Source organism: Cryptomeria japonica, chromosome 2 (assembly GCF_030272615.1).
Source record: "Cryptomeria japonica chromosome 2, Sugi_1.0, whole genome shotgun sequence".
In the NCBI taxonomy this organism is placed as follows: Eukaryota; Viridiplantae; Streptophyta; class Pinopsida; order Cupressales; family Cupressaceae; genus Cryptomeria; species Cryptomeria japonica.
The window spans coordinates 275641808-275665081 of NC_081406.1; the positions used below are offsets into that span (position 1 = coordinate 275641808).

Sequence of the window (23274 nt, forward strand, 5' to 3'; positions counted from 1 at the left end):
GGGGTGCCCACAAGGGACTTCGGCGCCCTGCCAGGACACTTGCACACCAATGGGACACTAGCGCAGCATGCCATTGTCCTCTGGGCGCGTTGTAGTCCTCTGGGCATGTTGGTGTCCAATTTGAGTGCTAGTGTCCATGACAACCCAATTTCATGCTATTGTTCTTCGTTTTGTGCTGGTGTTTTTAATCATTGAGCATGCTGAAGTCAAGGATTGGTCTCATAGACACCACATACACGTTGGAGTAGACAAAACACCCTAGGGATGCCAGAGGAACACAAAAATGCTAAATCGGATTATGGGACATAGTGAATAAACTACTCCTCGGACACTAGGCACCACCAATGTGCACAAGGAGAGGATAGGGGGGAAGTCAAACACCTCCACATCACCCTAAACTCCTGCCCTAAGCTAAAACACACCAAGGCCAAGAGATACAACACTTTGGCACCTTCATAAGATTACACAAGACACATTCAGAGAGCCCCAATTGGACTCAACTCAACACTAAATCACTCAAAACTACACAAGTCACTACAAGAAGGTTTGGCAACCTCGAGAGGGGACTACAACACTCTCCAAGACTACTCGCACTGCCATTAAGCTAATTTTAAACCTAATTAAAAAGTTCCTATTCTCGTATTTGTGATATGACATTGAAACATAAGGAAAGAAAGCATATCATCTCATGTCTGGTACCAACACTGGCTCACATAAAACGAAACTATTTAATTATATCATCCATAGTTTACATCACCCTCCATGAGGAGCGCTCAATATACATATTCGTCATTACATAAGTTGGATTCAAATGTCCATAAGTTTACTATTGCAAGAATTGAGAAAGGACATGAAATCATAAGAAGAGAGGAGGATAGGATGAACTTGATTCTTTCCTCGAAGCTATGATCTTCGGTCCCTAATGGTGATTAGCAACGCTACTCAACCATGTGGAACTTGAAGGTCTGCCCCACCGTGCTCATGGAGATAGTCACACAACCTAGACACTCAAGAAAGATCACACACGGGGGTATAGGCTTACACACATGCCATACATAAGTATGCACATCATACACAATCAAAGAGAAAACATCCCCCAAGGGAAAGAAATGGCAAACACCTCGATTCCAAACCAATATACGCAAGAGAATAGACTAAGCACCAATACAATTTAGCAAGCATGAAGCATCAAGGTGAGACTATTACTCATCATCTGAAGACAAGGAGACATATATCATCATGGGCTAACAAAATGGCAATCACATGATCATCAATGAAACAACACCAACATGGCAACCACATGGCAACCACATGGCAACTACATGATCATAACTGAAACGACACCAACAAGGAAGGCAATACATCTTCTAGGTGCTACTCAAATCTATAGGGCTAGATGTTAGAGAGCAAGAGTAGGGAGCATCATCATATAGCTCGAAGGGATGGCTTACGTGGAACCGAGTAGTCCTCTCATACAGACTTGTAGACCCGATCATACAAGTCCTAGCACAACTTGAACGAGCATGTCTCTTCAGACAAGTCTTAATGCTCCATGAGTAGACATGTCTTCCGAATACATCCTTAGCCTATTTGAGTGCTCAAGGCATGCGAGGGGCGTCCACTTATCTTGATTCTTTTTGTTTATGTGTCATTAGTTTTCACTTATTAAGGAAATACCCAATGAGTTATCTTGGCATCCCCTTTGTGCCACGGTGCCCATTGGATACCACTCCCATCATTGTCCCTAATACCTACTCTAGGTTCAATGAAATCAAAACCAAAAATCCGATGATTTGAAAATTTCCAATTTATAAACTTTCATCAAATTGAGCTAAATTCACATAATATGCACAATTGATCAATTGATCAAATCAAAATGAAAACGGATCCAAATTGATACCAAATCAAATTTTCATATACAATATCCATCCTTCCACAAAATAAATTGACATCAATATCATATAATTCCACTTTTAAATCATAATACAAAAATCCCCAAAACCAGGGAATAGTGAAAATTACCATTAAAGGACCTTCAAGAACACTAAAATTTCAAAGTACAAAACTCAAAAATTGAAAGATACCCTTTTGGTTTCTAATCACCCAACATCACCTTCCCACACTCAATTTCACATGTAAGCCACTCAAACTAAATTTTGGTATTATAACATATCTTGAGGGAAATTTTACAAAATCTATTCAAATCTTTTGATTGAATCAATATGAATAAAATGGTTTTGATTAAACTCAAGGAGTGCTTCAAATCACCATACAAATTAAATGCAAGCATTTTAAATTAGAAAGAATGAAAAACTATGGAGGAATTAAGATCTTATCTCAAAATTGCATAAAAACTTCAGAAGTGAAAATCTTCACTCACACACCAAATGAGAGGATGAAATTTTGGAGTAGAAAGAAGAATCCTCCAATACAAATCCAACAATCCAATGACCACAAATTTTTTTACAATATTTCCTCCCAAAATCATTAGATCAAATTTCACATGTAGGAGGGTTTTTTTGAACTCACAAAATTGCAAAAATGATATAGTGTTCAAAAAATGAACTTTTCCCCGATATAAAAACCCACTACAAAATTCCTTTCTCAAGCATAATAAAATCAGTAAAATTGAAAGTTATTTAAACTCCCAAAATTCACCCATATGTCCCCAATTGGGCAACTGCCAATTAAAACGAATACTCATAAGGTATAATTAATTCCAAAGCATTTAAATTGGAATTAAAATCATTAAAATCCAATTCCACATTAAATTGACAACAATATGCAATTACACCAAAAATGCATACACTTTTTGCTTGTTAACCACAAAAGAGACTCAGGGTATTCTGGACATTACCAACACAGTATCCGTGTCTACATTGGTATTTACATGGGAAATCACACTTAAGTACAATGGGTAAGGTTCAGTGATAATTTTGGCCAATGTGCTATCTTTGATTTACCACCGTTAGGGAAGGCTACACTCAGACCCGTGGAGCTAGGTGGAGTCGATACCCAGTTCCTACAACCACTTAGCAAACAACAAGGGTACTTGTGCACACACACACATATAGCCGAAGTGAACATGATTATCTAAACAGAGTAATATCACATAATATCATCTAATTGCTTTTAACTAATTTAAACACATTATAACATAATTCAAACATCAATATTAATGTAATGTCCCTTTCTTGGATCACCTTATATTCTACCCTAAATTCACAAATCCAAAATGAAACAAAGAGTATAATATAGTTAGAGATATAATTCTCACCCAAGAATAAGATAAGTTTGTTTTGGAAACCTGGAATCAAGTTAGATAACAATGAAGATATAAGTCATGGGATACATCCATTTCGAGGGTTAAAGAGAACATATATTCATAATATAGAAGAAATCTAAACTATTATGCAAAGTTTTAATACTCGGACTCGCCATGGACTCGACAAACCAAAAATTTGGACTCGGACTTGGACTCGCAAAAGACTCGGCAAAAAAAAAAACCGTAGTTTTACCCAAAAAACATAAAGAAATTAATGCATTTAGAGAACATAAGAGCCATAATTGAAACATTACACGTCATATGATCTACAAACACTCAATATTTGAAATTTCATCATTCATACTCATAGTTTCAACTCTAAAATGTATAATAGCAGCATAAGTTTATAAATGTTTACAAAATTACATTTAATGATATCCAACTCCAAATGTGAAAAACAACAATGAACAAACTAAAGAGAAGACTACGTCTTCCTCTTTGTATTTCTCCTAATATAGCTCAATTTTTCAGGTCTTGAGCTAGAAGTAGTAGCAGTGGGTGTTGTGGTATCTAAATGGTGAGATGATTCTTCTTCAAAGTCAAAGTCCTCATCTTCGTCCTCATCTTCATCCTCCATTTCATCCAATCTTGCTCCTTCTGCTTCTTGTGAGCATGTCTCTATTTCTGCAATTTCTTCTTCGGTAAGGTTGTGGGCATTGAAGCCAAATTTCCAATGAACCATGGTGGGAGAGACCTAGAGAAATGAGATAATAGAAATCAACAAACCCACCATTACCCACCACAGACATGGTGGAAGCAAAGTTGAGCAACAAAATCTTGAACACATTCTAGAAATGACACGGTGCTGAAAAGTTAGAGGAGCTAGCTTTAGAAGAAGTTATCATGTGCTAGGTATTCAATCTTCATCCTAGAAATGCCAAGTCATGCACACCAATCTCTGCAGCTTGTAAGGAATTGATGAGTAGGGTTTAAAGATAAACAATTGAGAAGCTACAAGAGATAGTAAATCAAACACAAACAAAAAGTACAATAATGATAGGCATCAACCAAGAAGGCAAGAGAAAATGCTTACAAAATTTGGGAGAAAAATTCAAAACTAGACATAATGATCCCAAACCCAAAAAGTCACCAAAAGGAAGAAAAATCCTTGAATATTCTAGTATTCCACAAATGCAAAGTCCACCACGATACACATGCTAAAGAAATCCTCCAAAGGGAGCTTAGGTGTTTTGTAGGTTTTGGCCAATACAAATATGCTGATGCAAAAAACTAGAAAAATTCAATCATAGAGGTAAGTTGAGATCCAAAATTTCTTGCAAGCCATCCATGTAATAATTAACAAAGAAAACATCCTCAAAATTCTTGCAAAGAGCTAACATTTCATCAAATAGACTTTTGGCTTTCTGATTTGGACAAGCCATTTTAGAAAGTACTTGCATAACCACAAAAAATTTCCCTTGCACACTAAGTTTCTTACAACCAAACTCATTAGCCAAAGAAATCCCTTCAAGTATTGCGATCCACTCATTTTCATTGTTGGATCAATAACTGAGAAAAAAGGATTGATCTTCCACAAAATTGACCTTGTCATCACGAAGAATCATGCCAAGATTTGCTAACCCTAGATTGCCCCTCGATGCTTCATCAAAGTTCAATATGAACAGCCCACATGAAGTTTACTTCAATGGGCCTGTTTCTTGAGTTTTTTTCTTGTCTATTACCCCTTAAGTGGGGTGAGGAAAGGAAACTTTCTGGGCTTTCAAAAGAGCACACTCCCAAGTTAGGAGGTTCCACCCACATTCTTAATAGCCGGCACTAAAAATACATGACCGGAAGCTTCAATTTTCAAACTACACTAATGCTAGGAAGAAAAAAGATCTTTGAATATTCTGCAATTCCACAAAAGCCAAATCCCCCACAACACACATGCTAAATATATCATCCAAAGGGAGCTCAGTTTTTTATACGTCCTGGGGAGCAACTAATATGCTGATGCAAAGAAACTAGAAAACCCAATCCACTCCGAGCATCTGAACAAGGTTGACCCAAATGGGTTAGGGAAATTCAAAATGGAGCAGCAAGTGGTTTGCAGATTCTACTGCAGTTTTGCAAAGGATACAATGGGAAGGATCACACAAGCCTTGCTTCATAAGAATGTTGAAGTTAAGAATCTTATTGAGCCCTGCCAATCAAACAAATGCATTGCATTTCAGTGGCACAAAATTGCATTGGTTTCTAAATCATTCAGAAAGGTCAATCCTTCATCGGAGAGAAGTGCTTACTGCTGAGAAAGAAATAACCTGGTTTGACATGGTACAAACCTGAGGGGTCTCCGATCTAATGTATTTGTCTACTCTCATTAAGCTAGTTAGACATGAGAACTCTCTATTTTGAGGTAAAGTGAGAGAATCAACAAATTTCGACAGCCTAACAGGCCTAGCATTTTGGAGAATCTGCTCCTATTAATACTCAACCTTCCACCCTAACAACCCACAAAGAAAAAGTTTGTCTCTTCAAATCTAAGTCACCAAGTTCAGCTGAATTTCATCCTTGAAGTTCGAAATTCGCCGAACTTTAAAACATGCAATAAAAATTGTTGAAATTCGTTGAAGTTCAATTGGTCAAAAAAGTGATTTTTTTTTCTGTTGAAATAGTTGTGAGCTAAGTCACCATGTTCGCCTAATTTTCGTCTTCAGGTTCAATATTCGGCAAATGTATAAAAAATGTATGAAATTCGCCAATATTCGTTTAAAATTCACAGGAAACAGGCACAGGTGTTTTTTTGCTGTCGGCAGATAACCAGTTCGCTATTGCCGTCGGGAGGTACGAGGGCTGCGGGTCAATGGTTGACGCAATGCTTGCTGCCGGTAGGGTTTTTAAACGGCCACATCGGGAGAAAGAGGATATAGGTAAATGTTAAAATTAAAGAAACTTCATAAAGTTGTCCGATAAATGTGAACCTGTATTAAACATTTAATGATATTAAACGTCTAATATAAGTTGTTGCCGGATGTAATGGTGTTGCCCGATAAAATGTTAAATAATATTATAACTTAATATAAATGTTAACTAATAATGTTTTTAATATATTAACGTTTAGTATAAAAGTTGTCAGATTTAACATTTAATATTTTAAAATATTTAATTCAAATATTATTCATATATAAAATTTGACAAATTTAAATGAAAATATATAAATTAAATATTATTTATATTTTTAAAAACTCAAATTTATATAAAGAGAATTTAATGACGAATTTAATTCGAATTTTATACATTTCGAATTTTTTCCTCATCAAACTTCATTTGAATTTCAAAGCTGTCGAACTTCGAATTTGAATTCGAACCTGGTGACTTAGCCTCCAATATAGGAGTGTTACTCAAAGAATGATGACCATACCAAGAACCAAACCAAAAATCAGCAGTAGCTCCATCTCCAAGATCCCAAGACAACTATGATCCAATCACATCTCTAGATTTCACTAGGAAATTCAAAATTCCAAACCTAAGATCCTTCAGAGAGGGACTTCTCAGAAAACAAACACATGTTAAAAATCACTGAAGTATTTTGTGCCTTTAAATGGAACATAAGTTTTGATCAGAATCATCCAAAAAGCATTGTGCCAACTTCAACCCTAAAACCAAGTTGTGGAGCTCAAGATCTCATAGGTCAGACCCACCCTGCTTCTTTGGCCAACTGAGGTTGTTACTATTACCTGCATTTGATCAATAATTAATTCTAGTTTATGGAGTTGTGCTTAAATATTCTCTGGTTGATTTTACATTCTGGACATTTGGTATGTACTGATGATGGTTTATGTGCATATTTGCCTCAGTAGCAATTCACTAAATTGCAGAATGTTGGTTTTTGTACCATTATTGAGAGTACCGTATTAGAATTCATTACTTGAGAAATGAAATCAACATGTCACAATACAGTATACTTATCTTTCTGGACCAATTTGCAGCTGTAGGAGTAAAGAACCATCTTAAATGAGAATCCTCATCGCACCCTTTTATGCTGTAGTTGTTGGTTTTTATTTTGAAAAATGAAAAGCACATCCAAGTTTTAGAAATATCCTATGAATAATGACAGTAAGAACAGAATGGAACTGTAACTTATATCTTTATGGAAGTCTCCTCGAAAACTAAAAAATTCCAGGTTTTTCACTCTTCAATGAGGACTTTTGAAATTCAAATTGTTTGTTTGTAAGAAACCCATAAACTAGGATTGATATACAAAAAGTTTTTGTTGGAAACTCGTTTTTTGTTTTTGTTTTCCCACTTGTAAAATAAATAATGATTTTTGACTTGTTCTTTTTTAGAGGCGCATATAAACCAAGATTCATCTGTAAGAATTGTTTTTATCATCGTGAGCCAGAAATTCCAATATTGAGTTTAAAATGATTTCACAATAGAGAATTAGGAGGAAGAAGTTTACTCTTGGAGATTTTAATCTTCCTAAAATTAAGCATGAACAAGAGTGTCTATGGTTTCACAAAAAAGGGCATTGTTTTGTTTCTGAACTTGATCTTTACAAGAGTTTATTAATACTTGTGAGGTTTATCTTCTCTTCTTAACAATGAAATCTGTCTTTCCAGATGAATTCTCTTTTACTTTACTTTTCCTGGTTCTCTTTTCTACGTACATAGCTTTGTCCATCCATTCTCAAAATTTAGAATATCTATACATAGTATGATATTAGTGTTGTCAATTATATTGTGTAATTTTCAATCTTCATTTAATCTGCTGTGGATGTGCCATGTTGATTTTAATTATTTAATCTGCTGTTGATGTGTCTTATTAGTGCAATTTTTATCAATGTATTTGTTATAATGTTTAAAAGAAACAAATCATCCATGAAAAAGAACTGTTGAATATATCATGGCAGCAGTAGAACATGCAGCATTATAACATTGGTGTAGCATGACAGCATTGTAACAGCAACAATAAATATATCATGACAGTATTATAACAGCTATAAAGTTAATCATGACAGCAGGCACAGTTGTATAATAACAATAAACATATGACGATTCAGATTCATAGCTAATGATATAAGTTATATATTATATAACAGTTACACTCACAGCAATAATTTAAATTAATGATTTCATTGTTCAAGTTTTAAACTCAAAGGCTCAAACTTCAAAATTTTCGATAGGGTATTAGAGTAAGTAATTATTAATCTCATTTGCAAAATAGATTAAAGGTACATCGGGCATGGTCTGGTACAGTGTGGTCTTGTGTGAGAAGTGCAGACAAACAATTTTTTTGGGAATGTTGTTGGCATGTAAGCTTCCGAAGAAATCATCCAACATCATTTTAACAGTGTCATGTTATAGTACTGCTGTTATACTACTGTCCATTAACTTATAGAAATTTGAGTTTGTGTGTCTTTGTATATATATGAATATATTTCATAATATATTGCCGTAGTTCCACATGTCCCCTCAAAATGGCCCTCAAACTGCTGCCCCCATCCCTGAAATACTGTGGAACATAGTTTTGTTCAACTAAAACTTTGTTAGTGTAAAAATTAAAGGTAAAAACATCATTACTGTCTAAGTTGCCGGTACGGGTACGTGGGTACGGTGCGGGTACGGGTACATGGGTACAGTATGCCGGTACGGGTACGTGGGTACGGTGCGGGTATGGGTATGTGGGTACAGTATGCCGGTACGGGTACGTGGATACGGTACGCCGGTACAGCAATTTTTGGGGGGCTGGTTTGGGTACGTTTGGGTACGTCCGTACAAAAAAAATGTTAAAATCATAAATATATACATATATGCAGCGTAAAGAGCAGAAATAAAAATTAAATTTAGAATCCCAAATATCATCCATATGCTAAACAAAACTTGGGAAAAAATTTATACAAATATATTTGGAAATTTTAAATATCCATTTGTCAAAATTTACTTACATAATCATTAATAATTTAACATTTTAAATAAATCATTAACATTTATGAATTAATTTTAAAATTAAATATTTAATATTTTAAAATTAAAAATTTATATAAATATAAATCATTAAATAAAAATAATAAAATTATATTTCAAAAATTAAAATTAAATTGTAACTTCCTAAACCAAAAAAATAAACCTAAACCATAAATGATAAAATCTAGATTTTTTAGCTTATTATAATAAATAAATAAAATAATTTAAACAAACAAACAAATAAAAAAATAGATATAAATCGTAAAACTATAGCAAAACAAATTAACTCCTACATTGTCGTGACCTGTCTCTCTACCGGCATTGAGCTTTGCCTGGGTCGTGTTGGGCTGTGCTTGGTCGTCGCTCTTTGTTCGTGGCTTCTCCCGCGTTCATCATCCTTCTTCGTGGCTTCTGCGTGCTTCTCCTACATTCTTTTCCGCCGCCAAAGAGAACCATGCGTATTAATTGTTGTTTTGCTTTTCGCCTTAAGGTTTATATTAAACCCGTTTTTCAGACTTAAAGAAAAACAAAAAAAACCCTCGAAAACGTGACGAAATCGCCACATCATTCCAAATTCGTCAAGATTCTTGGTTGGAAAACTGGATACGTTTCCAGGGCTAAATGAAGGAACCCTATTCGATTCCACAAGGATTCCAGGACGATTCAGATTCAGAAGCGAATCGTACCTGGAATCTGCAGGAAAAATGGACGTACCGGTAACTTAGATTACTGTTTAACATTTAAAATTTAAAACAAATCTAATCAAAATAAACATTTAAAAGAAACTTCTTAATGACCTATCCTTAATCGTAAAATAACAATTTCAACTTCAAGTCTTCCTGTTTAGCTTTTCTGCACCTACATAGAAAAATGACTCAAAATAAGGATTGTTAGACACAAACATTCAAGAACTACTCTTTGAGCAACTTGAGAAATGGCAGTTTGTGATTGCTAAGGATTAATTGTGAGTTTTTCGAGTGTAACGAAATTATGTTCCCAATAATAAATGTAGAATTTCAGAAAAAAATGTAGTATACAAGCTTCTTATTATAAAAGAGAACAAAAATAACCTTTCATTAATAAATGGTTTTTTAGAGGCTAGACACATTGACAGAACCGATTTTCCAATAAAGAAAGAAATCATTTTGATTGATTAGCTATGGACAGCTGACTCATAAAGTTTGTTTTAAAAAAAATTTGTTTACTGTCTCCAGTCTTTGTTATGTATTCTTAGTGCGCTTCTAGGCAAGGCAATGTGGAATCTAAAATCACAACCCTTGACTTTAATGTGATTATCTATACCTTTTTTCAGGGCCCGAATAATAAATTTTGGAATTTTAGAAAACCTATTATGGTATTACCGATCTCTTAGTAGAAAAGAGGACAAAGAAATGACCTTTGATTGTAGATGCTATTGAGATGCCTTGGCAAACAGCCAATTTTCCAATAAATAAAGGATCATACAGATGTATCACCTATGGATGAGTGGACTCTTCAAGTTTGTATTTTTTAATTTTTACCATTGTGTTTATTTGCAAAACAAAATTGATCCCCATAAAGGTGATGGAATTTATTGGTAAGCCCATTGGTTGTCTTGACACAAGTTAAAAATTGAATATCGTATCAAACCTCTCTTTGGAGGAGGATAAGGCATTTTCTTCTGTTTAACGTTTAACAGTGAACACTATGTAATGTGTATGTTTTGGTTTGAGTGGAAGACATTGTAATTTTAGATTGCTTTGCAAAGACACTGTTTTAAATGTCTTTTTTTCATTTTTTGTATCAGAAAAAAAGCTTTGGAGAATGCTTATTCCTGCTGTCATTGATTCTGCACAGTTAGAAGCATTATCGGAATTGCAGAAGTTGAAGGTATATCGTGAACAGTTAACTTTCTTACTTTGGTATGCAAATAGAGCCAGTTGTTTTGGTAGGCAATTGCTCAGGTTACCATTATAAAATTCATTTGTTATCAACGAGAGAATCCATTTCTGAGTATCAAAGAACACTACAAGTTTTGTCAACTGTTTACTTGTTAGTTGTGAGAAGGCTCTATTTTGTCTTGAAAGCTTAATTTTGTTGCGTTTTAGGTTAGTCAAATGAAGATGCATCTCTTCATTTCAGACATTAAAATTGACAAATGTTTGCGGGTCAAAGGTTTGGGTACCTACTTTGGGATCTATTAATTGAAATTTGAGTGTGTATCACAAGTATTCAAACTATAATGCTTCAATGAATAATACATTGTAAATGGAAGGTTCCACCATTGTCCAGTCTGAGTATCTTTGGTCCTACTTTCTATATCAACAGAGTTATGTCCTTGGGTTATTCTATTTCAGGTTGTTAAGGATACCTATGTTTTTTAAAGAAGATTGCTTCCTTTGTTTGTAATATGATATTGGTTTGCTCCTTCAATCCTTATCCATCAACATCACTATTGATTCACTTCTATCATGAAAATAATAATTGAATGACCCTTGTCTTCTTTCTTAAAGGAGGTCATCGAAAAGTTCATAAATTATCGACGACAGTAATGCACAAGATTTAAACACCAGGAAACTTAACTTAGTTTGACAAGATGTTGGTAGGAAATTGCATCGAGTACATTTCATAGAAAATATTAGAGGAAAATTACAAGATCTGCATATGATCTCTCAACAACTTCTATAAAAAAGTGTAGTAGATGGTTAACTAAGTGAAAATTTCCAAAATGAAGGATCTTTCTCAATTAAGCTTACAATTGATTTGGTGTCCAATTAATCCATTTGGTTGAAGGTGACAATTACACATGAACTTGAGCATTAGTCCAATTGATACGGTGTGGGAGATAGGTGAAGAAGGAAGTACATGGTAGCAACCCCTTAAGAACAACTTCACTCCAAAAAGTAGAAACAAAAGATTGACAACTCTGCTTGAAGCTGATTTGATTGACAAAAAAGGATCAGTTGAAGTGCTGCAACCCTGAAAGGTGTTTGTGTAACAAAACCAAACCAATGTTCCATGAAAATTGCACCAATTTTTTTAAAAGTAGCAAACATCGAACAAGAACCATTGAGTTTGGTACTAGACAAATCCCTCATGGAATGAAGATCAAACTACATGAGAAGTTTGTCTAGGGAATTGAATGGACAAGGACATTTTTAATCCATAAGTGGGCCAAGAAATAATTGGATGGTAAGGGAATGCTCCATAAATAATGTGTTAGATAATGTCTATTAAGAGGTAAGGATGAATCAAACATCCATGTTAGTAGTACCCACTCAAATCTACATTGAGTACAACAGGCACAAAAAAATTCATTAATGGGCTAAGATTTGAACAAAAACTATGTAGGATGTACACAATTTGGAGAGCATTGTACTATTCATATAGTGGCATACATGTTTAATTGTTTATCTAGACATGCAATCACTTAAAGGATAGTAAACTAGTTTATACATTCACAAGTCCTTCATGTAAGGATAACAATATATTTTAGAAGATACAATAATCGTTTCTTTATTCATTCATTGTTTCAATGGTCATACAAAAATGGGGAAGGAAATGATTTTCCAACAACATAGTCCCTTTTACCACCTACGGGAAAAATATATAAACTTGTCGATGGTTGCCAAGGAATTCGACTGTTGGCAAGTTTATATATTTCTTTGTAGGTGGGAAAAGGGATCATATTGTTGGAAAATCATTTTCTTTACTGTTTTTCGTATAAGAGCATTGAAGCAGTGAATGAATAAAGAAATAACTATGATATCTTCTAAAATATATTGTTAACCATTGTCAACTACTTGAATAAGTTGATGGGACAAAACTATCATTGAGGGGCTAGGTGAGAAGGTGTCCTTTGTAGTCTAGACATTGAAGAGGAAGGACTTGAGTATTGAGAAGCCATTGTGCACAATTTGTAGACTTTCTTTGTTCTTTGCTTCAAGTGGTGAGTTGCCAATAGTCCCCTTTTTTGAGAAGTTTTAACCATTTGCATTGCCTCCATGAGTTGATTTTTCCTTTTCAATGGCAAGTTGTAGTTTGGTAATTTCTATGCCCTTCTCAACAAATTCCTTGTTTTAGTCAACCACCATAGCCTTTTCCTATTTTGTTAGCTGGGTGTGTTACACAAGCTATGCCTGCAATCGAGTACTTTGATCATCCAATTTCTCTTTTAATTTCTTGGAAATATGCGTTGAGTCATCAATTTGTGCCGCAATAGTGTGTTGTGTTGCCATATCAGTTTGTAGCATGAGGTGAAAATAGTGAAATCTATACTTAATACTAAAAAGAATATAATGCTTCTAGAACTTTTCCATCCAAACCACCAAAAGAATGCAATCAAATAGGAACTCTTTGATGTTTCATTTTAGGTATCTCTATAGTAGGCCATTCATGAGAGAGAAAGATTCTAATGAACACTTCATGGCACTTATCCTCAACAATTTGTTGAATCCTCTGATCCTCCTATAGGACCAAAGGAGAGTGAGTGTTGTTCAACTTTCTCGCAATATCAACAACATCACTCTTGATGTGTGCCATTGGTTTCGAGTCTTGAATATATTATTGGATAGTACCTTGGGTTCACTAGAATCCAATTTGGAAAGCTGAATGGTGATCTCATCATTGCCATTATGAATAGGGCTATGTGACTCCTCATGTAATTGTTGAGCACTTCCATCCTGTAGCTATTGAGGAATTCCCTTTTGCTAAAGAGTAGTGCGACTAAGCTTGTTGGTCTATTTCCTATATAGGAAGTGGTTGATTTTGATGCTTTGTTTACTATGCAAGTATCACGGGAGGATACTCCACAACATCAATGGGAGTTACTCGTCTATGTGTTGTGAGGGCTTCTTGGATAATTCTATAGGTGTAGTGTCCAAAGGATGTTTTGCAGAAGTGAGATTTAATTATTTTTTATAATCTCTAGTTCCTTGGCCACTCCACTATCATCTTCGTCTTGTGGGTTCTTTAGAAGATGATTCAGCTTGTGTATTTTTCCTCTTGCTTGTAGTGGTTTTGGCTTCCTTTACATTCTTTGCCATTACTTGCAAGCCCAAGAAGTATGACCAAGAAGTATCATACTGAGTATTCAGTTGAAATTTGCCAGCTACGAGTTATAGTATTTGTATATAGATTGCAACAAAAAACAATGCAAGTGCATGCTATGTCACATAGAAAGCTTTGTATTTCAAAGATAAGAACTCTTGAATTTGTAGAAATGATAGTTCTGCATAGTTATAAATTTATCCTTTTCTAAGCCCAACAATGTATTTAGTCATCCAAAGAGTGATTTTTGAAGCTCATGCAGTGCCCATTTATCTACTTTTACTAAGATCTAGAATACATTTCTACTTATGACTTGCTAGATAGTCTTTTCAAAGGCTTTCATTTCCCTTGCTCTAAATATTTGCCTATTATTGGTTTGTGAGGTTGTTTGTTCATAGTATCTGGATAGTTGATTCTTTTTGGCTTTGATTGACATGCGTTGTAGGTTGGAGTGTATGTGATACTCACTGTTCAATCCGTATATTGCATGATAGAGTTTTGTTCCTCTATTATAATTAGATACCATGCTTATCAAGGCTTAAACTCATAGAAATTAAAATATGGGACTTGTATCATTTTCACTATTCACATGGACAATAGTGTAGCTTTTAGTGGGTGGTCTTTTAAATTTATTTGCACACCATGACCTACATTCAGCGGTTCTAAGGCTCTCCTAGGTGAAATATTCTACATTGTTAATCCCCTTCATTTGTGATTCTCCTTGTTTCCCCTTTCCTTTCATTCTTTACGCTTATGCTTTCCTTGGTGTTCCACTCCTCTCTTTTTCAATGGCCTTGTCTTAAGTTGTTTTTTAGGATTTTTGGTCTATACACAGAAGAGAAGCTTGTTACAGCACTATTGAAACTATCTTTTCCCCTTTTTCAGCGATGATCTTTGCTTGAAGTTATTGAATTTCTTGAACTACAAAGTCTTGAGATGATTGTGTCGCTAACTGATTTTTAGCTCTTTTCCTTTATATCATATTGCTGAAGCTGGTTACAAAAAATATATGCCTAACATTTGCAGTACTGTGCAATAAAAATTTACTTAACTTTTGATTGCACCTTGGCTATAATAATAAACCCACTTTCTTCTGAGCCATGTTCCTGTAGCAGACTAAGAGTTATCAGCTTGAAATTTTATTGTATTGTCGGAATTGTTCACTCACACGGTTAAAACTACCCTTATATGATATATCATATTACTGAAGTTGCTTACAAAAAATATATGTCTAACATTTGCAGTACTGTGCAATAAAAAATTACCAACCTTTTGATTGTACCTTGGCAAAAACCCACTTTCTTCTGAGCCATGTTCTTGTAGCAGACTAAGAGCTATCAGCTTGAAATTTTATTGTATTGTTGGGATTGTTCCCTCTTACGGTTAAAACTAATAAGGATGTTTGTATGATGTAGGGAGTTCTCCAACTGGTAAGGTATATGAACCATATAGGTATGGTAAAAATGAAAAGATCAATATGTACAGCAAAGGTAGGAAGGGTAGATTGTATAGTGTATCAACTGATTTGTAGACTATCAGGGCATACGACCAAAGAGGGTGTGGTGATGGTAGGTCATTGTGCAATATTGAAAAATTAAATGATTTTCTAGCCCTACGGTGACAGAGGGAGAATGGATAAACAATACAAGTGTGTGATCAAGGGGCTGTATGAGTAATAGAATCCTAGAGTGTATGGTAGCTTCAATGAGGGATTGTACGAATAGTAAGGGAATTAGTCTTTAGAAAGGAAAGTTGTATGGTGGAGGGACGAATGTGCAGAGTTGGTTGTATGATGAAGAACCTAAATGGTTTGTCATACGGATAGGAGAAGCATGCATTGGTAGTGATAAGGGGTTGTATGGAATTGGGATTGCAATTAATAGGCCATATAGTCGGTATATTTATTCTTTTTTTTTAATGTATTTCTTTTTGTTGTGAGGTATTCACACATCACCCTATTGCAAATTGGGACCCCCACTTTTTGCTTTCTAGGTTGTCTTAGAGTCTTTGCTATTAGTCTTTGCATTGAAGGAATAGAGTTTCTCGAGTATCTAGAAGGTCATCGTGTTAGGTTGGTCTCCTGAGTGGAGTGAAGTATGTCATCAAGGTGGCAAGAATGATTTATGGGTGAAAGACTTGAGGATTGAACAAACTGAGCAAAGTTAGGTGAAAGGACTAAGTCAAGAGTCTTTCCTAAGGATGCGTACCTTGCTCCCTCTCTGGAGGAAAATTTGCCTAAGTACCTGTTGACGTGTATTTTGTACACCATCATACACAGAATAAAATACCTAAAGGCATCTTATCCTCTCTTGAATAAAGTCATTAACTGCTGAAGATTCGCATGAAGGATCAGTTAGGATGACTCCAATGTTCTGGTTAGTAGGGTCTTGTTGACGTGTATTTTGTACACCATCATACACAAAATAAAATACCAATAGGCATCTTATCCTCTCTTGAGAAAATAGTCTCTAACTGCTGAAGATTCGCATAAAGGATCAGTTAGGTAGACTCCAAGGTTCTTTTAGTAGGGTCTCTACGTGTGGACAAGCTTCCAGCGGTATGATGTGATTTGCTGTTTCCTCCAAGGGGCCTTACGTATTCCGAAAGCTCAAGATTTTACTAAACTAAGAAGCTTTTCAAAAATAACAGAAGAGTAGGGTTTGAAAGAGGTCTAATCTAGTCTAACCCTATGAATGACCTAGTATGGACAAGACTTGGCAAGATTCAACCAACTTCAATTTTGCCATAAGATAACAACTCAATTGAAATTAGTGCGATCTTCTAAGGTAATAAAATGATATTCAATGCATCAAAGATCATGAACACTACCACGAAGGTACATATCCAAGATACAATAATGATTGAAGATTAAGGGATTCAAGGTATTCTCCAGTCGACCACGCAAGGCGTTCCTACAATCAGCAAGAAGCTAGTGGTTTGGATTACGAATCCTACCAAAAAAAATCAAGTCTCACACTATGTCCTTCAAATTAACAAGCTACTTTGATTGAGCATGATTCAAGTAAGTTAAACAACCATGAAGATAACTTAAGAAAGTTGCAACGAAACACCATAACTTCAATATTTCATTGATTTCCAAATCATCATGTACAACAATTGCTTGAATTTCTCTCTTCAAAACTCAATCTTGCTACAAAATAAAATTGCTTCTAACTCTAATCTCTCTTCTCTATTACATCAACTATTGACTATTACACTATTACCAAATGAAATGAAAAATGGGGGTATAAATAGCATCCCCAATTACAATGAAAGGTCCAGATTGAAAGTAGATCAACGGTCAAGATCATGACACCTAAACCCTAATTAGGGTTTGTTACAAATGGCCTCCTTTTTACTGAACAATATTAAATGCATAGCCAAATATTAAATTTGGCACAAAAACCTAGGAGACATAAACCAATGACAAATAAGATGTCATGTCATCTGTAACAACCTTTCATCTAGAATCTTATTCCCTTTCCAATTCTCTTTCTTGGCATATGCAATGAATCTTGATACGATTCCTTCGATTTCTGTGATTGGAATCTCGGGAAGATTCTTCATACTCTCTTCCAAGTGGATGACTTGATCAAATGCATCTAGGAGAGCTGCGTCCCATGAAGCTTCAAGTTCTTTCGTTCTTTCAATCAGGAGCATGGTGGCAAACATCTGATCATATTGCTCATCTGTAATATTTGCGTCCTTGCAAAAGATGATCTTGATTCTATCCTCTAGTTCCTGCATATCCACATCTGTCTCGACCTCGATCCTTCTGCCAAGAATGGTACGAAGTACCTCAAATACTCTGTCCTGGATTGGATTGATCACCTCCTCAACTTGGCCACATCTAGTACTGATGTCTTCAAAGAAAACACTCTTCATATGGAGTAAGGTTGACCAATGAAACAAACTGTGAGATTCTCCCTCCAAGATCTTCTCCTGTGCTAAAATCTTCCTTGAAGTATGTCTTATTACTTTCAAGACAGGAATGATAACGTCCTTGGTATGGGCAAATGCAGCTACTGTTATCATCAAATTGTGGATTATCTCAAGAACTTGGATAGCTTGATGAATAATCTTCATCATCCTTGTAACAAACTCTATGGCCACTGTATGAGATCTATCCATCCAATTACTTGTACGTTGGACCATGTTCCTGAATCTTTCTGCCTCATTGATTGATTGAAGTGGAAGTGCTTGCACTGGTGATCTAGCTGGATCCTGACGTCCCAAAGGTTCATTGATATGACTGAAATATGTCCTCCATGCACCGACCTCTCTCTCAAGCTTTCTGTTATTCTCCATTTCTTCTCTAAGCTTGTCTTTCAATGCCTCAAATGAGTCGGTAGCATCATCTAAAGTCTGCTCTGCTGTGGATGGTCCTAACTCAAAAGTCTGTATATCATATTCCTCTGCTAGGATCTCACCTTCATATTTGTCTATTGCCGGTGTAGCTATCTGCAATTTCCTGGATCCAGTCTCATCTCGAATCATCTTGGACATCTTGGTAGCCTTTCTCTTCTCTGTTACTTTGTGTGAACGTCCAACAAGGCTCTCTAAATCAATTGCATTGTCCTCGTCCTCTACTACGATCACCTTGGTTAATCTTTCCTTCAACCAATCTGGGATAATCGATCTTGTTTCTTGAACTTGAATCTCTTTATGCACTATTTCTTCCTGTCTGGGAGGAGATGTTATTTCATTGTCTTCTTTATCTTCATCTAACTCATAGTCCTGGAGAGATCCATCTGGTGACCCTTGCTGTGCCTGTCCTCCTTCCTGCTTGTCGTTCTGTACCACTGACTCCATGGATTCTTCCACTTGAATTGTTCTCTTCTCAGGTCTAGAAGAAGTAATGGATGATCGATCTCTGTTAGCCTCTTGTTTCCTCTTGGAAGATTCTCCCTTTCCAGGTCTCTCTTTCCTCTTAGAACCTCTTGGATGGAGATTGCCCTCACTGGCACATCGAAGGTTTCCTTCACCTGAATTTCTAGGATTAGGATTGCCTTCACTCACACTAGCTCCACCTTCGGCTGGTTTCTCTTCCAAAGTGAAAGTCATAGCTATGCCTTGTTCTCTCAACTTCTGATGCTGAACGTCAACCCATCTGCGAGTACAAGACAAGACTGGTGCCATCAAAGCATCTAAATCCACGACTTCGGGCTCATTCCAATCCAACCTTATTGTTTTGCTTTCTCGATCATAGGAAGATTGGATATGTCTGCCACTGTCCTGAGCTTGGTCGGCCAATCTGTAAATCCTGCATTTCCTGATGAAATCCAAAGGTAATCTAGAATGCATTTTTCGTTTCACTTCAAGATCATCTAAGAGATTCATCATAAAATCTTCAATCTGATACTCATGTCTAAACTTCCTGCTGACTGTCTCCTCTAAATGTCCATGTGGATCAAAGCTTTCTCTCAAAGCAAAAGATGAAAAAGAATACAAGGCTAACTCCTTCTCTGCGTCATCCATGGCTAAAGCATTAGGACATACCTCAACTGAGTTACCCAAAATGATAGGTACTGGAACTCCATTCTGATGTCTGTGTCTGAATGCCTTCACATATGCTGCCAACTGTCTTGTTACTTCAAGTAACACAATTCTGTCTGTCGGATATCTCGGCAACATGTATGGAGGTAAAGGACATCCATGCACTCTAATATAAGTGAATTTCGGGAACTGAATGAACCAAGCACCGTACCTCTTTATGAATTCCTGGGCATCCTGAGATAACCTGTTGTGAATTCCACCTTGCAACGTCTTGGTGATGTTCATCGTGAAAGTATCATTAACCAACTTATAGTTGCTCCCTGGCGGATGATGCAAGTAGGCATAGGAATCACAAGCTCTGACCTCGCCGGGTCCTCTTCCAATCACTCCTCTGTGAGGTAGTCCTGCGTATTCAACACTCCTGATCAAGGCATAGATGACGTAAGAACTCATGTGGAAGGACTTAGTAGCCTTGAGTCTCCTCAACTGTACGTCCAAGCAATGGCTAATCATCCTAGCCCAATGTATGGTACCTTTCCCTTGAACAATCACCTGGATGAAGTAAAACATCCACTTCTCAAAATAGAAGGCATGAGGGGCTCCTGTAACTCGGTTGAGCATGGTAATTAAATCTCTGTACTCCTCCTGGAAATCAATTCTGTGCGGTGTGTTTGGGATCTTGCTTAGACGGGGACGGCTTTTGAGTAGCCAGTTCTTGTTAATTATGCCTAGGCAAGCATCTGGATCATCCTCGTACATTGATCTGGCTCCTTCTATGCTCTTGTATATCATGTCCCTGTGCTCTGGAAGATGGAAAGCTTCACTTATAGCTTCCTCTGAAAGGTACGCCAAAGTGTTTCCCTCTTTGGACACGATCGTCCTGGACTGTGGATCATAGTGACGAGCACATTCGATCATGAACTCATGGCACTGAATAGCTGGAGGAAAGTCGGCCGCCTTAATGATGCCACTCTCTATTATTCTCCGGGCGACAGGCGATGGCTTGCCAATGTAAGGGATCTCTCGAAACTTCTTCGTGCTGAAGTTGCCTAAGTTTGTATCTCCAATGTGGCTCCACTTGGACACGATCTTAGTCTCCACTTCTTCGGTCTTCTGATCTTCTTTCATGAGAGCTGAACGACTGGTGGATGCTCCCACCTTTGGGGTTGCCATACCTACACAACATTTCATAATGAGAAGCTAGATATTGCAATAAATAACATGGATTAGAGAGATAAATTCTTTAGGAAACCTCATGATAAGTCGTTGAGTTATCATTTCCTAAAATAAAACGATTGAGCTAGGAATTCAAAATTCAAAATTTCAAAATTTAGGCTATGACGATAAACAATTCAAAATTAAAACAATAAAATCAAATCGCCATACCTCAGAAGAGAGCTAACACTAGAATGCAAACAAAGAAAATTCGCCTAGGCAACAAGATCGAGAATATATAGTCTTCAACGTGATCTCTTTCTTCAAAATATCAATTTCGCCACCCTTTTGTCCTTGACTTGATCCTCTAACACCTTGGCAAGTTCGCCCAATATAGATTCGCACCACTTTGGAAGTTACTAGCGCCTTCTAACTTGAAATGAAATTCGCTCCTTGAATACAACTTCGCACTTTCCTTTGTCTTCCTCAAGATCGCATATAAGAAATGACAAATAATGATGTGAAAATAACAATTTTCACCCTCCCTTTATAGCGCTCACCTCTTATCATCCCCAAGGCCGACTTTTGTAAAAATATAGCAATTAAAAACGATTTTTACATAAATAACAAGGCCGACTCTCCAAACCAAACACTCCATTCGATTTTTTTATTAATTAATTAATTAATTATTAAATGCCTTTCATTTTTAATTAATAAATTTCGATTTTTTACAAGGCAAAATAATTAATTGATACCAAGCGCAATATTTAAATGCTAATTTTCATTAAATATCGATTTTTTCTTTTTATTAGCATTTTAAATAAATTCAAAAAATGTATGTTTGAGCACCAAATTTTGAAAATGGAAGATACGTACCTCATCGCCCTGGTCCCTTGGAGAGGGACAGGAGCGATCCATCAACTTTGTCATGATTCTTGCAATTTCGATGTCCACAGTCCTCATTTCCACGTTCAAATCGACATTTTAGCTGGGTCCTTCGAGTTTGATTGACTTGTTTGTGCGAAGGAATGCCCTTGGATGCAATATCGCCCTGGTCCCTTGGAGAGGGACAGGAGCAATCCTAATGTTTTCACTTGAAATTCTTCATTTGGATATCAACTTTTCCTCGTATGGTGAATAATAACCTTGCTTGTTCATTCCATGCTTGTATGACTTGACTTTGATGAGGCATTTGGATGTTAGAAGGATCATCGCCCTTGTCCCTTGGAGAGGGACAGGAGCGATCCTTGTCCTTTCTCCATTTTAAGCTCAAATTGGTAATATTTAACGTCTATCTCCCTTTGTATCGCCTTCCAAATGATGTTTAAAACCTTGTGCAACCTTATTTCAACGTGATCTTTAAAGGATATCATGTGTTTTGGCAAATATCGCCCTGGTCCCTTGGAGAGGGACAGGGGCGATCCATGTGTCCTGGCTCAAATTTGCAAACTTTTGATCTTTGTTCTTCATTCATTGCTTTCCAAAGGACGTCCTTTACTTCGCCAATCCTTACATTGTCTTGATTTTGAAGGAGCAGAAGTGTTTTAGTAAAAATCGCTTTGGTCCTTGTCCAAAGGACAGGAGCGATATGAGTTCCTTAGCTTGATTGATAACATTTTGACGTTCAAAACTCTTGCATATCATCTTCAAAAGACACCTTATACCCTTTACAACTTTGTGAAGTCTTGACTTAACGTGATTTTTGCATGAATTGGTCAATACATTCAATATCGCTCTGGTCCCTTCCCAAGGGACAGGAGCGAACTTCAATACTTTGAGGTTATGCTTGCGTTTTCCAACTTGTAATTGCTATCATTGTGTAAAATGTAGTCTTTTGATCCATCTTAGTCACTTGGAACATGATCAACTTTCAAATTTCATGCCTTTATGAAATATCGCTCTGGTCCCTTCCTGAGGGACAGGAGCGAATTAGATGTCTTGGTGTGGTTCCTCCAATATTGGCAACTTTGGATACTTCGTGCTTGATTGAGATGCCTTGAAACGCCTTTGCCACCTTGTTCCTTGTCTTGGAGTGTCTTGAATTTTGGAGAAAAGGCAACATACTCATTATATCGCCCTGGTCCCTTGGAGAGGGACAGGAGCGACCTTGCTCTTGTGGGCTTCACTTCACTTTATCACCTTCAAAGTTTATCTTCAATGACCTCGTAATGCCTCCTTTCATTCATTCATGCCTTGAGATCGGTTGTAATTTGGCGAGAAAATCATTTACAACAAAAATCGCTCTGGTCCCTTGGAGAGGGACAGGAGCAACCTTAAGCATTTTGGTCCTTCGTTGGCATTTGGCGATCTTCAATTTATCTTCAATGAGTTCATTTCACCTCCTTCCTTGCCTTCAAACATAAA

At 36.4% G+C, this 23274-nt stretch overlaps 1 protein-coding gene across 3 annotated transcripts in view; it reads left to right on the plus strand.

Moving 5' to 3' along the window:
* The window catches only part of LOC131030497 (uncharacterized), a 136442-nt gene that overhangs the window by 79624 nt on the left and 33544 nt on the right, over positions 1-23274 (plus strand). For all 3 annotated transcript variants that reach the window (XM_057961344.2, XM_057961342.2, XM_057961345.2), the window contains one exon: positions 11018-11100. In XM_057961344.2, the coding sequence (XP_057817327.2) occupies positions 11018-11100 (83 nt within the window). The remainder of the gene's footprint in view (positions 1-11017; positions 11101-23274) is intronic.